A 15,776-nucleotide genomic window follows, 5' to 3' on the forward strand; every position below is an offset into this window, starting at 1 on the left:
TTTTGTGAAGGGATTCAGGGAAACCAGTTAGCCAGACTTGAGTCCTGGAAATGGGAAGTACAATGCCTGCACTTAAAGGAAGGGTTTGGGATATTGGCAGTTTGGAGGGACTTCTAAACTGTCGTATCTGAGCGCCTCTGTAAAGACAGTGATTATGTATGAGTGATGGTGAAAGTGTTGGATGATGAAAGTTTTTCTTTTTTTTTTTGGGGTCACCCTCCCTTGGTGGGAAGCAGCCAACGTATTAACAACAAAAACAAAAAAAAAAGTTTCGTCTTTGTTTGAAATTATTCTTGAACTTGTACTGTGGATTTCATTTCAGTGATAATGAAATGTTCTGATTATTCTGTGTTAGGAAATGGCATAACTTGGCATAATTATGAGAAAAATAATTTTAATTTTTACTTCCTCAGATAGAAAAACTAACACTGGAGCAACTGGGTTATGCACAACAAGGTGTGGAGGGTGGCATATGGCAAATCTTTGCAGAAGAGGGAGAAATGAAAATGTATCGGCGTGAATTAGAAGAAGATGGGCTGGTTGTTGATCCATTGAAAGCTGTGCATCAGGTACGAGGAGCTACAGCACATGAGATGGCTCATCACTTTTGGTCACCTGATGTTAGATTTGAATGGGACAGTAAGTATTAATGATTGACAAAGCTCCTTTCACAAGGATATTGTTTTAATACTCCTTTATCCCCTTACTCTTTTTTTTGTTTACACAAATTAATTTTACAAGCTAAGTCTGTTGAGTATACCTGGTAATGTATATGGTAGTTTTTTTTTTCTCAAGTCAGCCATCTCCCACCGAGGCACGGTGACCCAAAAAGAAAGAAAATCCCCAAAAAGAAAATACTCTCATCATCATTCAACACTTTCACCTCACTCACACACAGTCACTGTCTTTGCAGAGGTGCCCAGATACAACAGTTTAGAAGCATACATAAAGATATATAACATACCCATCCAAACTGCCAATATCCCAAACCCCTCTTTTTAAAGTGCAGGCATTGTACTTCCCATTTTCAGTACTCAAGTCCGGCTATATAAAAATAACCGGTTTCCCTGAATCCCTTAACTAAATATTACCCTGCTCACACTCCAACAGCTCATCAGGTCCCAAAAACCATTCTTCTCCAATCACTCTTATCTAACACGCTCACACATGCTTGCTGGAAGTCCAAGCCCCTCGCACACAAAACCTCCTTTACCCCCTCCCTTCAATCTTTTCTAGGACGACCCCTACCCTGCCTTCCTTCCCCTACAGATCTGTACGCTCTCCAAGTCATTCTAGTTTGATCCATTCTCTCTAAATGACCAAACCACCTCAACAACCCCTCCTAATTTCCACACTCTGAATTTTCTGCATAATATTTACACCACACATTGCCCTTAGACAGGACATCTCCACTGCTTCCAACCACCTCCTCGCTGCAGCATTTACAACCCAAGCTTCACACCCATATAAGAGTGTTGGTTCTACTGTACTTTCATACATTCCATTCTTTGCCTCCATAGATAACATTTTTTGCCTTCACATATACCTCAATGCACCACTCGCCTTTTTTCCTTCATCAATTCTATGATTAAACTCATCCTTCATAAATCCATCTGCTGACACGTCAACTCCCAAATAGCTGAAAACATTCACTTATTCCATACTCCTCCTTCCCAATTTGATATCCAATTTTTCTTTATCTAAATCATTTGATACTCTCATCACCTTAGTCTTTTTTATGTTCACTTTCAACTTTCTACCTTTACACACACACCCAAATTTGTCCACTAACCTTTGCAATTTTTCTTTAGAATCTCCCATAAGCACAGTATCATCAGCAAAAAGTAACTGTGTCACTTCCCATTTTGTATTTAATTCCTCATAATTTAATCCCACCCCTCTCCCGAACACCCTAGCATTTACTTCTTTTACAACCCCATCTATAAATATATTTAACAACCATGGTGACATTACACATCCCTGTCTAAGACCTACTTTTACCGGGAAGTAGTCTCCCTCTCTTCTACACTAACCTGAGCCTCACTATCCTCATACAAACTCTTTACAGCATTTAGTAACTTACCACCTATTTCATATACTTGCAACATCTGCCACATTGCTTCCCTATCCACACTATCATTTTTTTTTTTTTTAACAAGTCGGCTGTCTCCCACCGAGGCTGGGTCACCCAAAAAGAAAGAAAATCCCCAAAAAGAAAATACTTTTATCATCATCATTCAACACTTTCACCTCACTCGCACATAATCACTGTTTTTGCAAAGGTGCTCAGAACACAACAGTTTAGAAGCATATACATATAAAGATACACAACATATGCCTTTTCTAAATCCATAAATGCAATAAAAACTTCCCTACCTTTATCTAAATACTGCTCACATAAAAATGTTATCTATGGAGGCAGTGAAGGGAATGTGTGAAAGTATAGTAGTACCAACACTTATATGAGTGTGAAGCTTGGGTTGTAAATGCTGCAGCAAGGAGGTGGTTGGAGGCAGTGGAGATGTCCTGTCTAAGAGCAATGTGTGGTGTAAATATTATGCAGAAAATTTGGAGTGTGGAAATTAGGAGAAGGTGTGGAGTTAATAAAAGTATTAGTCAGAGGGCTGAAGAGGGTTTGTTGAGGTGGTTTGGTCATTTAGAGAGAATGGATCAAAGTAGAATGACATGGAGAGCGTATAAATCTATAGGGGAAGGAAGGCGGGGTAGGGGTCGTCCTCGAAAAGGTTGGAGGGAGGGGTAAAGGAGGTGTTGTGGGCGATGGGTTTGGACTTCCAGCAAGCGTGTGTGAGCGTGTTAGATAGGAGTGAATGTAGACAAATGGTATTTGGGACCTGATGATCTGTTGGAGTGTGAGCAGGGTAATATTAAGTGAAGGGATTCAGGGAAACCGGTTATTTTATATAACCAGACTTGAGTCCTGGAAATGGGAAGTACAATGCCTGCACTTTAAAGGAGGGGTTTGGGATATTGGCAGTTTGGAGAGATATATTGTGTATTTTTATATGTATATACTTCTAAGCTGCCTAGGTAGTAGGTTGGTAAACAGCAACCGCCCAGGGAGGTACTACCGTCCTGCCAAGTGAGTGTAAAACGGAAACCTGTAATTGTTTTACATGATGGTAGGATTGCTGCTGTCCATTTTTCTGTCTCATAAACATGCAAGGTTTCAGGTACGTCTTGCTACTTCTACTTACACTTAGGTCACACTACACATACATGTACAAGCATATATGTATATACACACCCCTCTGGGTTTTCTTCCATTTTTCTTACTAGTTCTTGTTCTTGTTTATTTCCTCTTACCTCCATGGGGAAGTGGAACAGAATTCTTCCTCCGTAAGCCATGTATGTTGTAAGAGGCGACTAAAATGCCGGGAGCAAGGGGCTAGTAACCACTTCTCCTGTATATATTACTAAATGTAAAAGGAGAAACTTTCGTTTTTCCTTTTGGGCCACCCCGCCTTGGTGGGATACGGCTGGTGTGTTGAAAGAAGAAGACTTCTAAGCTGTTGTATTCTGGGCACCTCTGCAAAAACAGTGATTGTGTGAGTGAGGTGAAAGTATTGAATGATGATAGTATTTTCTCTTTGGGGATTTTCTTTCTCTTTGGGTCACCCTGCCTTGGTGGGAGACGGCCGACTTGTTGAGAAAAAAAATATATATGCTTCAATGTAAACACTTTATCTACACATCCCCTACCCATTCTATATATATTTTGTCACCTTACCTTGGTGGGAAATGGCCTATTGATAATACAAAAAAAAAAAAAAAGGCAAGGAAAGGCAAGGCAAAGATAATTGAAAACCATCAATCTTTATTATTAACAATGAACATGTTCAGACTTTGTCATGACAGAGTACATATACAGTATATTTTCTTGGACGCTGTCAAACCTTATTGATCCTTGGATGTTTTATGAAGAGGGAAGAGCTACTCTTGTGAAATCTTGTACCCATTACTATTGAACAGTATAGGTGGAATGTGTAAACTATTCATCCATTAAAAGCTGGCATCACTCTTATTAACTTAATCCTAATAGTGCATTAATCATATCATATACCTTCCCACCAGAATATATTTTGTCTTATCGATCTGTCTCTCTCTCTCTCTCTCTTTGTACACAGGGTTTGACAAGGTTAAGGATCCCTAGCTTTGTTGACAAGCTATTTACAGGTTAAGGATTCCTAACTTTATTTGCAAGCTAAGAGCTGTTACCTACATCAGCTCATTTGAAAGCATTTTTATTGTTATGAGACATACAAGTAGGGAACAGGATGAAGTTGGAGCCATCTGTGGGCCAGCATTTTCATTTGATCAGCTGACTTCATCTCATTGACATCATGTGTACGAATGTGTTCCATACTCGAGTCATCCTGGGTATATATGATCTCAGATGGAGTGATGTTCTGGAGAAGGGTACAGCCAGAGTGAAGTTGCTGCTTTCTGCCCGTCTTGTTGCATAAAAGCTTGTTTCACGCTGTCCTTGAAGTGGATCCAAGTGTGGTACTTTGGCAATATTGGCCTTGTACATAACAGTAAGGCCACCCACATCCCTCCTGTGTTGAAGGCTGTGCTGAAATGACAGATCTATCCAAGATTGGTCCAGGCGAGAGATGAGACGTCTTGCTCTGTTCTCTACTCTGTCAAGCAGTCACAGATGAGAGGGGGGGGGGGCAGGCAAACCAAGAAAGTGGAGCATACTCAAGGTGTGAGCATACTTGTGCCACATACAGAATCTTGCAACCCCTACTGTCAAGCAGATGCGAGATACGGCGAAGTGCTGTAAGCTTCCTGGCTGCCTTTGTTGCTAGATTTACAACATGGTTCTTCATGGTCAGTTTGGAGTCAAATTTCACCCCAAGGATATCAACTTCTCCAGGTGCCAACACCCTCCCATTCATCCTTACTACTGCACCAGCATTACCATCATGGTGCCTAGAGACCACCATCATTTGCATTTTCTCAGGTGCAAATGTTACTTGCCATCTATTTCCCCAAGCTGATATAGCTCTCAGCTGGTGATTGATGTAGCTTAAAGCAGCTGGCATTTCTTCTCTTGGATAAGTGAATGTCAGTGTACAGTTGTCTGCATATGCATGGGATTCTGGGATGAGATGAAGAAGGTCATTGAAGTAGACATTACATAACAATGGTCCCAGCATGCTTCCTTGTGGAACACATGCCCCAATAGGATGTCTTGCTGATTCCGTTCCATTGAGAACTACCCTTAGAGATCTACCATGAAGGTAATATCACTGAGGAGACATAGTGTAGAGACTGCAATTCCCAGTGCTTGAAGTTTTGCCGAGAGGCCCTGGTGCCACACCCGGTCAAAAGCACCAGCAATGTCCAGTGCTACCACACAGCTGACTTTGGATTCATCCAGTGACTGGTGCCACTTACTGGAGAGGTTTAACAACAGATCAGCAGCAGAGTAACCTTTCCTGAAGCAATATTGATGGTCACAAGTAGTGAGTGGTGGTCAAAAAACCTCTGTCATTTGTCTTGAGATTGTCTCGAGGATCTTACCAGTGATTGTCAGGAGTGACACTGGTCTGTAGTTGCTGATTTCTGCTCTGCTCTTCTTTTTGTGAACAGGGACTACATTTGCCTCTTTCCACAGAGAGGGCCATTTACACTGTACTAGGCAGTGCTGAAAGATGCAAGTTAGAGGTGTTGCTAGCTGCTCTCTCTCTCTCTCTCTCTCTCTCTCTCTCTCTCTCTCTCTCTCTCTCTCTCTCTCTCTCTCTCTCTCTCTCTCTCATTCTCTCTCATTCTCTCTCATTCTCTCTCTCATTCTCTCTCTCATTCTCTCTCTCACATTCTCACATTCTCTCTCTCACATTCTCTCTCTCATATTATCTCTCACATTCTCTCTCTCACATTCTCTCTCTCACATTCTCTCTCACATTCTCTCTCACATTATCTCTCACATTCTCTCACATTCTCTCTCATTCTCTCTCATTCTCTCTCTCATTCTCTCTCTCATTCTCTCTCTCATTCTCTCTCTCATTCTCTCTCTCATTCTCTCTCATTCTCTCTCTCATTCTCTCATTCTCTCTCATTCTCTCATTCTCTCTCACACATTCACACATTCTCACATTCTCTCTCACATTCTCTCTCTCCCTCTCTCTCATTCTCTCACATTCTCACATTCTCACAGTCTCACATTCTCACATTCTCTCTCACATTCTCTCACATTCTCTCTCACATTCTCTCTCACATTCTCACATTCTCTCTCTCACATTCTCTCACATTCTCTTTCTCTCACATTCTCTTTCTCTCACATTCTCTCACATTCTCTCTCTCACATTCTCTCACATTCTCTCACATTCTCTCTCTCACATTCTCTCTCTCACATTCTCTCTCTCACATTCTCTCTCTCACATTCTCTCTCTCACATTATCTCTCACATTCTCTCTCTCACATTATCTCTCACATTCTCTCTCATTCTCTCATTCTCTCTCATTCTCTCTCTCATTCTCTCATTCTCTCTCTCATTCTCTCTCTCTCATTCTCTCATTCTCTCTCATTCTCTCTCTCATTCTCTCATTCTCTCTCACACATTCTCTCTCACATTCTCACATTCTCTCTCACATTCTCTCTCTCACATTATCTCACACATTCTCACATTCTCTCTCTCTCTCCCTCTCATTCTCTCACATTCTCACAGTCTCACATTCTCTCATTCTCTCTCACATTCTCTCTACATTCTCTCACATTCTCTCTACATTCTCTCACATTCTCTCTACATTCTCTCACATTCTCTCTACATTCTCTCACATTCTCTCTACATTCTCTCACATTCTCTCTACATTCTCTCACATTCTCTCTACATTCTCTCTACATTCTCTCACATTCTCTCTACATTCTCTCACATTCTCTCTACATTCTCTCACATTCTCTCTCTCTCACATTCTCTCTCTCACATTCTCTCTCTCACATTCTCTCACATTCTCTCTCTCACATTCTCTCTCTCACATTCTCTCTCTCACATTCTCTCTCTCACATTCTCTCTTTCACATTCTCTCTCTCACATTATCTCTCTCTCACATTCTCTCTCACATTCTCTCTCACATTCTCTCTCACATTCTCTCTCACATTCTCTCTCACATTCTCTCTCTCTCTCTCTCTCTCTCTCTCTCTCTCTCTCTCTCTCTCTCTCTCTTTCCCCCCCTCTTAAAAAAAAAAATGGCCATCTCCCACCAATGTAGGGTGATCCAAAAAGAGGAAAACCATTCACCATCATTCACTCAGTCTCTTTCTCCAAGGGCATGTTGACATCACAGTTCATGTGACTCTCTGAACTGCATCAACCTCATCCCTCCTTCAGAGTGCAGACACTGTATTTCCCACCTCCAGGACTCGAGTCAGGTCAATCCATTTCTCTGAATCAGTCACACACCAACAGCACATCAGGTCACTAAAACCACTTGTCTCAATTCACTGCAGTCTAATATACTCGCACGAGCCTGTTTGATGCTCAAGCCCATAGTTTGATGTTCAAACCTGGCTACCCATCCTGGAGATACCTCTACCTAAGTTTTATATACAGTAGGGCCCCACTTATATGGCAGCTCAGGTTCCAGGCTACTGCCGGAAAGCGGACATTGCCGGAGAGCGGAATGCCATTTTTTCCACTTATAAATGCATATAAATGCCAGATAACAAGTTTACACTAACATATATTAAGTTAGCAATAGAACTAGACATTAAAAAACAATAAAAAGTAAAATACACACACAGTGCACTCATTATTTACCTCAAAATATTTGTAGTCTTAATGTAGGGCAAAAGGTGAGTAGTATTTATTGTAATAAGTCAGGTATTGTAGCCCTCCTGGTGACCCCACCCACACATAATATACTACGATGTGTTTAAAGTGCAATAGAGTGATAAAAAGCATATACTGTACACTCATTACTTACCTTAAAATATTTGTAGTCTTAATGTAGGGTGAGAGGTGAATAAGTGAGATAAAAACGAATAAACGAGAGAGAGAAAGAGAACGAGTAAGAGGACAGAGCCACGAGTACTATGTAAACAAACGGATGAATGCGTCTGTATGGTTCATACATGTTTACACAAACACCTTACAGTGTGTACAACTTGTCTCCACAGTGGTACAGTAGAATAAATAAAGAGCAACACTTCTATTCTTATGCAACACACCATTTTTAGAGTGATATTATTATTATTATTTTTTTTATTAGCACACTGGCCGATTCCCACCAAGGCAGGGTGGCCCAAAAAAGAAAAACTTTCACCATCGTTCACTCCATCACTGTCTTGCCAGAATGGTGCTTTACACTACAGTTTTCAAACTGCAACATTAACACCCTTCCTTCAGAGTGCAGGCACTGTACTTCCCATCTCCAGGATTCAAGTCCGGCCTGCCGGTTTCCCTGAATCCCTTCATAAATGTTACTTTGCTCACACTCCAGCAGCACGTCAAGTATTAAAAACCATTTGTCTCCATTCACTCCTATCAAACACGCTCACGCATGCCCAAGCCCCTTGCATACAAAACCTCCTTTACCCCCTCCCTCCAACCTTTCCTAGGCCGACCCCTACCCCACCTTCCTTCCACTACAGACTGATACACTCTTGAAGTCATTCTGTTTCGCTCCATTCTCTCTACATGTCCGAACCACCTCAACAACCCTTCCTCAGCCCTCTGGACAACAGTTTTGGCAATCCCGCACCTCCTCCTAACTTCCAAACTACGAATTCTCTGCATTATATTCACACCACACATAGCCCTCAGACATGACATCTCCACTGCCTCCAGCCTTCTCCTCGCTGCAACATTCATCATCCATGCTTCACACCCATATAAGAACGTTGGTAAAACTATACTCTCATACATTCCCCTCTTTGCCTCCAGGGACAAAGTTCTGTCTCCACAGACTCCTAAGTGCACCGCTCACCCTTTTCCCCTCATCAATTCTAGGATTCACCTCATCTTTCTTTCATAGACCCATAGTACTAAACCTGTGAGACCTTCACCCACTGCATGAGGTATCCCAGCAAGTGAACACATCTCCTGTATTATCCCAGTGCTTAACAGAACAGGGAATAGCATAAGAGGGTACAAATAAAAATGGGAACTATGGCTGTAGTTTACTTAATAACATAAAGAGCGAGAATACAACATATCCTGACGGAAAATTACATAATATAACAATTGACCTATGAGACTTATTACCAGGGAAAGGGTAGATGTTATCAGTAACTCAGACTTGTACTCTTAATTCACTGACCAGCTGACCCAAGATTCGCAATGCGTGGTCCAGGGCTCCCGTTCACCAGACCTGTCACCAACCTCTCTCCCCCTCTTGCTGTTTCCTTGAGCTTATGTGGTTCTTAAAGCACCCCCCTTACCCATAAGGCATAGACCACATGTTACGACCTGATACTATTTCAAGAACAAAAGACCTGACTTAACCCTTTGACTGTCACAACCCCAAATCCTGAGGTGTCTCCTGGTGTCACAAAATATTTGAAAAAAAAAAAAAATAATTTTTTCTTATGAAATGATAGAGAATCTTTTCCCAATGGTAATGACGCCAAAAGTAGGAAATTTGATGGAAAACTTACAGAATTATGCTCTTGCGAAGTTAGCAACCTTGGTGATATTTACGAATCGGTGATTTTGCCCACTTTGAGCCCTATTTTTGGCTAATTCCATTGTTCCAATTGACCAAACTCATAGCTATTTCTTTAGAACTTCATTTGTTCTATCAATTGAGTGCAAGAAACTGCCCATTTACCGATTTCAACTACCCAGTAAAGTGGTCAGAAATTGGCAATTTGGCCAATTTCATGCAAATTAAAAAATATGCCAATTTCAAAATAGGGTCCAGAATGAACAATGGAGACATTCCTGGCTCTAAAATAACATTTTCTTTGTTCATCAGTCACGTCTCCAGGCCCCTCTCATATTACTCTTGGTTTCTATTTTGAATTTTTAGTCAAGCAAAAAATAAGAAGATTTACTGTTATGCAGACTACTGCAATATTGTAATGCATGTAATTGTATAAATAATGTCAACCCATTCATGACTGCATATTAGAATGGCTAGTTGGACATTTATTGGACAATGATGTCATTTGTTTACTCTTGAACATCTGCAAAATTCAAACATTTCCCCTTCTTTGAGCTCCATTTCAAGGTCCTTTTCATAGTAAAACCAATCAAAACCACCTCCATTTCTATAATGTGTTTTCCATTCTATCAAATGTGACTACGAAAATGAAAATATAACCAAAAAAACTATACGAAAATACACCTCAAATTCGGTGTTTTAATCTAGAAACACTGAGTTTTTTTTTGTCTCATTATGCACTGCTTGCTGCAGGATTTTTTTTATACTGCATGCACTGACCAAACAGACCCATTCCCTCACATGTGGGCCTACCAGCTTTCTCCTGCTTGATTTGAAGCCACTAGAATTTTTGAGCATATATACGTCAAACACATTGGCTCGTAAGGTGTATATTTTTTTTTTTTTTTTCAACAAGTCGGCCGTCTCCCACCGAGGCAGGGTGACCCAAAAAAGAAAAAAATCCCCAAAAAGAAAATACTTTCATCATCATTCAACACTTTCACCACACTTGCACATTATCACTGTTTTTGCAGAGGTGCTCAGAATACAACAGTTTAGAAGCATACACATATAAAGATACACAACATATCCCTCCAAACTGCCAATATCCCAAACCCCTCCTTTAAAGTGCAGGCATTGTACTTCCCATTTCCAGAACTCAAGTCCGACTATATGAAAATAACCGGTTTCCCTGAATCCCTTCACTAAATATTACCCTGCTCACACTCCAACAGATCGTCAGGTCCCAAGTACCATTCGTCTCCATTCACTCCTATCTAACATGCTCACGCACGCTTGCTGGAAGTCCAAGCCTCTTGCCCACAAAGCCTCCTTTACCCCCTCTCTCCATCCCTTTCGAGGACGACCCCTACCCCTCTTTCCTTCCCCAATAGATTTATATGCTTTCCATGTCATTCTACTTTGATCCATTCTCTCTAAATGACCAAACCACCTCAACAACCCCTCTTCTGCCCTCTGACTAATACTTTTATTAACTCCACACCTTTTCCTAATTTCCACACTCCGAATTTTCTGCATAATATTTACACCACACATTGCCCTTAAACAGGACATCTCCACTGCCTCCAACCGTCTCCTCGCTGCTGCATTTACCATCCAAGCTTCACACCCATATAAGAGTGTTGGTACTACTATACTTTCATACATTCCCTTCTTTGCCTCCATAGATAACGTTTTTTGACTCCACATATACCTCAATGCACCACTCACCTTTTTTCCCTCATCAGTTCTTTGATTAACCTCATCCTTCATAAATCCATCCGCCGACACGTCAACTCCCAAGTATCTGAAAACATTCACTTCTTCCATACTCCTTCTCCCCAATTTGATATCCAATTTTTCTTTATCTAAATCATTTGACACCCTCATTACCTTACTCTTTTCTATGTTCACTTTCAACTTTCTACCTTTACACACATTCCCAAACTCATCCACTAACCTTTGCAATTTTTCTTTAGAATCTCCCATAAGCACAGTTTCATCAGCAAAAAGTAACTGTGTCAATTCCCATTTTGAATTTGATTCCCCAAAATTTAATCCCACCCTTCTCTCGAACACCCTAGCATTTACTTCCTTTACAACCCCATCTATAAATATATTAAACAACCATTGTGACATTACACATCCCTCTCTAAGACCTACTTTTACCTGGAAGTATTCTCCCTCTCTTCTACACACCCTAACCTGAGCCTCACTATCCTCATAAAAACGACTGAAATAGTCAAAGGGTTAAGCCAAAAGGTGTGTCTGACAGCTATTTGCCAAGGCAAGGTGTGTGACAATTTACTGGAGTTAGGTCTCCCTTAGTGACTTCTCAAGCGCTACATCACAAACCCACAAGGGTTGCGAATAGCTATAGATAGAGTGAAGGCATATGAAAGGAATATTTTTCTACTGTTCTGCCCCAGTAACTTGTGTTTGACTAGAGAAAACGTAATTCTTCTGTCACTCCTGCAAACCGCTTGGTAAACACATCTCATATTTGTTAATTTTTATACTGTGGGTGTATGTATCATGTTTATATGTTATGTAGTGTGTTTTTTATACAATTTTGAAAAAAATATCATAGCTGGATTAATGGAAATGTTTATATTAATGTAATATATGACATACAATGTACCCAAGAGATTATTATTATGGCATCTTCAAGAGTAGAGAGAGTCTCAGTGATTTTAATGTGTACCTGCATGCCAGCACAGTGTGTACCTGCATGCCAGCACAGTGTGTACCTGCATGCCAGCACAGTGTGTACCTGCATGCCAGCACAGTGTGTAAGTATATTTAGGTACAGGTACACATGAGTATAATTATCAGAGTACATATAAAATATGCAGTAACTTTAAAACACTTGAAATTTTGGCAAGTTTCCAGACATAATAGAGAAGTGTGCTCACGGAGAATGTAAACAAACTGGGTGGAGCACGCCATATTAAAAACACGGGGAGCCGTATAACAAGTTTTGGTCATTTGAAATCGCCATATTAGTGGAACGCCATCAGGTGAAACACCGTAAAGCGGGGCTCTACTGTACCCTCCTAGTCATTCTATTTTCATCCATCCTCTCTAACATACCTAAACCACTTCAACACCAGCTCTTCAGCCCTCAGTTTCATGTATTAACTGTATCTGTACAACCACATATTAGGCCAGACTTAAGTCCTGGAAATAGGAAGTACAATGCCTTCACTTTAAAGAGGGGATTTGGGATAATGGCAATTTGGAGGGATATCTAAGCTGTCGTATCTGAGCGCCTCTGCAAAGACAGTGATTATGTATGAGTGATGGTGAAAGTGTTGAATAATGATGATGTTTTTTTTTCTTTCTCTTTGGGTCACCCTGCCTCGGTGGGAAACGGCTGACGTGTTAAAAAAAAATTTAGCCTTGGCATCTGACCCACTTCAGAGTCAAAATTCTGGTACAATTACATAATCAGTAACTTTTTATAAGACCTTATGCAAGATTACATTTTAACTACGTATATCAACCATAGGTAACCGCAACACTGAGTGACTTTATATGCATGATCTTGTATTGAATTACACTAACCTTTTTCAAACCCTAAATTTGATACATATCGAAGCATATTAAATATTGTGTAATTTGTTGTTTTATTTTAATTGATCTTCTAAAGATGAGAAAATTCATATTGGTTTCATATTTCTTCTCAGAATATCTTTGAAATTTTGTTAGAAAATTTCTCCAAGGTTAGAAAATGTTACATGGTTAATTTGACATTTGTGAATGTACATTAATGAATTGATATTTATGAAGGATATTGGCAGTTTGGAGGGATATGTTGTGTATCTTTATACATATATACTTCTAAACTGTTGTATTCTGAGCACCTCTGCAAAAACAGTGATTATGTGCGAGTGAGGTGAAAGTGTTGAATGATGATGGAAGTATTTTCTTTCTCGGGATTTTCTTTCTTTTTGGGTCACCCTGCCTCGGTGGGAGACGGCCGACTTGTTAAAAAAAAAAAATTATAAAGGAAGTCATCATTAGCATAGCATAGTATTTAATATATTTTTGTTAAATATTTTTTTTTTATAAGTAGAATATTTTCATTTTTTGATATTTTAATTACTGTGTTTGCAATTATTCCTCTACATTTCAGCAAGTATTGAACAAATGACTGTCTTGGACAGAATATCAGATGATACTCTTATTTTCCTGCAATTACACAAAAGAGTATGGCCAACAGCCCAGCGTGATGCTCTCTTTTGGTCACACATAAGACAGATACCCTCCACAGATCCAGCCAATGGAAATGCTCATGACACTTGGATTGTATGTAATCAATCTACCGAACATCCTGATGACCCGGTAAGAGTACATTCTTACGACTGTTATTTTTGTTGACAGTATACTTTAGAGAGAGTCTAAAGAGAAGTTATAAAGGTTAGTGGATGAGTTTGGGAGAGTGTGTAAGGTAGAAGTTGAAAGTGAACATAGATAAGAGTAAGGTGATGAGGGTATCAAACAAGTTAGGTAAAGAAAAATTGGATATCACATTGGTGGGAAGGAATATGAAAGAAGTGAATGTGTTCAGATATTTGGGAATAGACTTGTCTGCAAATGGGTTTGAGGGATGAGGTAAACCATTGAATTGATGAAAGAAAAAAGTTGGGTGGTGCATTGAGGTATCTGTGGAGACAAAAAAAACATCATCATGGAGGCAAACAAGGGAATGTATGAGAGTATAGTGGTACCAACACTCTTATATGGGTGTGAAGCATGGGTTGTAAATGCTGCAGTGGGGAGGAGGCTGGAGGCAGTGGAGATGATCTAAGGGCAATGTGTGGTGTAAATATTATGCAGAGAATTCGGAGTGTGGAAATTAGGAGGAGATGTGGAGTTACTCAAAGTATTATTCAGATGGCTGAGGAGGGGCTGTTGAGGTGGTTTGGTCATTTAGAGAGGGTGGAGCTAAATAGGATGTCTTGGAGGGTGTATAAATCTGTAGTGGAGGGGAGGAGGGGTAGGGATCGTAACTCCTAGATTTATATTTGCACACCAAAAAGACTGTGTATAAAACCACTCAAATTGTCATTGTCTTGTTAATCTGAAGTTAGCCTGAAATGCTCTGCATATTGAGGGGCTTTCTGCATGCACACCTAAATGTCATTCACCTTTGTACAAACATTGTATTAGGCTGAAATAAAGTATCTTATCTAGGAAAGAATGGAGGGAGGGCATAAAAGAGGTTTTGTGTACATGGGGTTTGGACATACAGCAGGCATGTGTGAGTATATTAGATAGGAATGAATGGTTTTTGGGACTTGATGAACTGTTGGAGTGTGAACAGGGAAATATTTTGTGGAGGGATTCAGGGAAATTGGTTAGCCTAGAGGTGGGAAGCACAATGCCTGTACTTTAAAGGAGGGGTTTGAGATATTTGCTCTTTGGAGTGGCATCTAAACTGTTATATCTGCATGCCACTGCAAAGACAGTAATTATGTGTGAATGATGGTGAGAGTGTTTCTCTCTTTTTGGGGTCACCCTGCCTCAGTGGGAGATGGCCAGCATGATGATGAAAAAAAATTGGTATACACCAGTATACTGAATGCGTTGAGGAAGAGTTTGTACACCAGGAGGGGTGGGTGGGTGTGTGTGGGTGTGGGTGTGGGTGGGTGTGTGTGTGTGGGTGTGGGTGGGTGTGTGTGGGGGTGGGTGTGGGTGAGTGTGGGTGTGGGGGTGTGTGTGTGGGTGTGTATGTGTGGATGTGTGTGTATGTGTGGGTGTGGGTGTGTGTGTATGTGGGTGTGTGTGTGGGAGTGTGGGTGTGTGTGTGGGTGTGTACTCACCTAGTTGTGGTTGCAGGGGTCGAGTCATAGCTCCTGGCCCCGCCTCTGTCATGTGGGTTTTCGATACGTGGATGGGTAAAAATACTCATGTAGGCTGGTAGTACGTATAATATATAACGGGAAGTATGGAAAGCGCCAACAGCTGACCTGTCTCTCTCTGCTGCCTAACTACGACTGACTCACAAGTCTCTACAGGGTGAGGGTGTTTGAAATCCTGCTATGGTCAGCAGCAATATGAATACAGTCAATGATTCACACAGACGGTTGGTAGTGAGTCATCTACTGGTACACTGGTTACTGGTAACTGGTTACTGGTTAC

The 15,776-nt window shown here is 40.7% G+C and overlaps 1 protein-coding gene across 3 annotated transcripts in view; it reads left to right on the forward strand.

Annotated features, from left to right (window-relative positions):
• Window positions 1-15,776, forward strand: part of cert (ceramide transfer protein) — a 97,619-nt gene that overhangs the window by 62,600 nt on the left and 19,243 nt on the right. For all 3 annotated transcript variants that reach the window (XM_053780542.2, XM_070088739.1, XM_053780541.2), the window contains exons 9-10: window positions 414-639; window positions 13,768-13,976. In XM_053780542.2, coding sequence (XP_053636517.2) covers window positions 414-639; window positions 13,768-13,976 — 435 coding nt within the window. The remainder of the gene's footprint in view (window positions 1-413; window positions 640-13,767; window positions 13,977-15,776) is intronic.

Source organism: Cherax quadricarinatus, chromosome 26, assembly GCF_038502225.1.
Source record: "Cherax quadricarinatus isolate ZL_2023a chromosome 26, ASM3850222v1, whole genome shotgun sequence".
In the NCBI taxonomy this organism is placed as follows: domain Eukaryota; kingdom Metazoa; phylum Arthropoda; class Malacostraca; order Decapoda; family Parastacidae; genus Cherax; species Cherax quadricarinatus.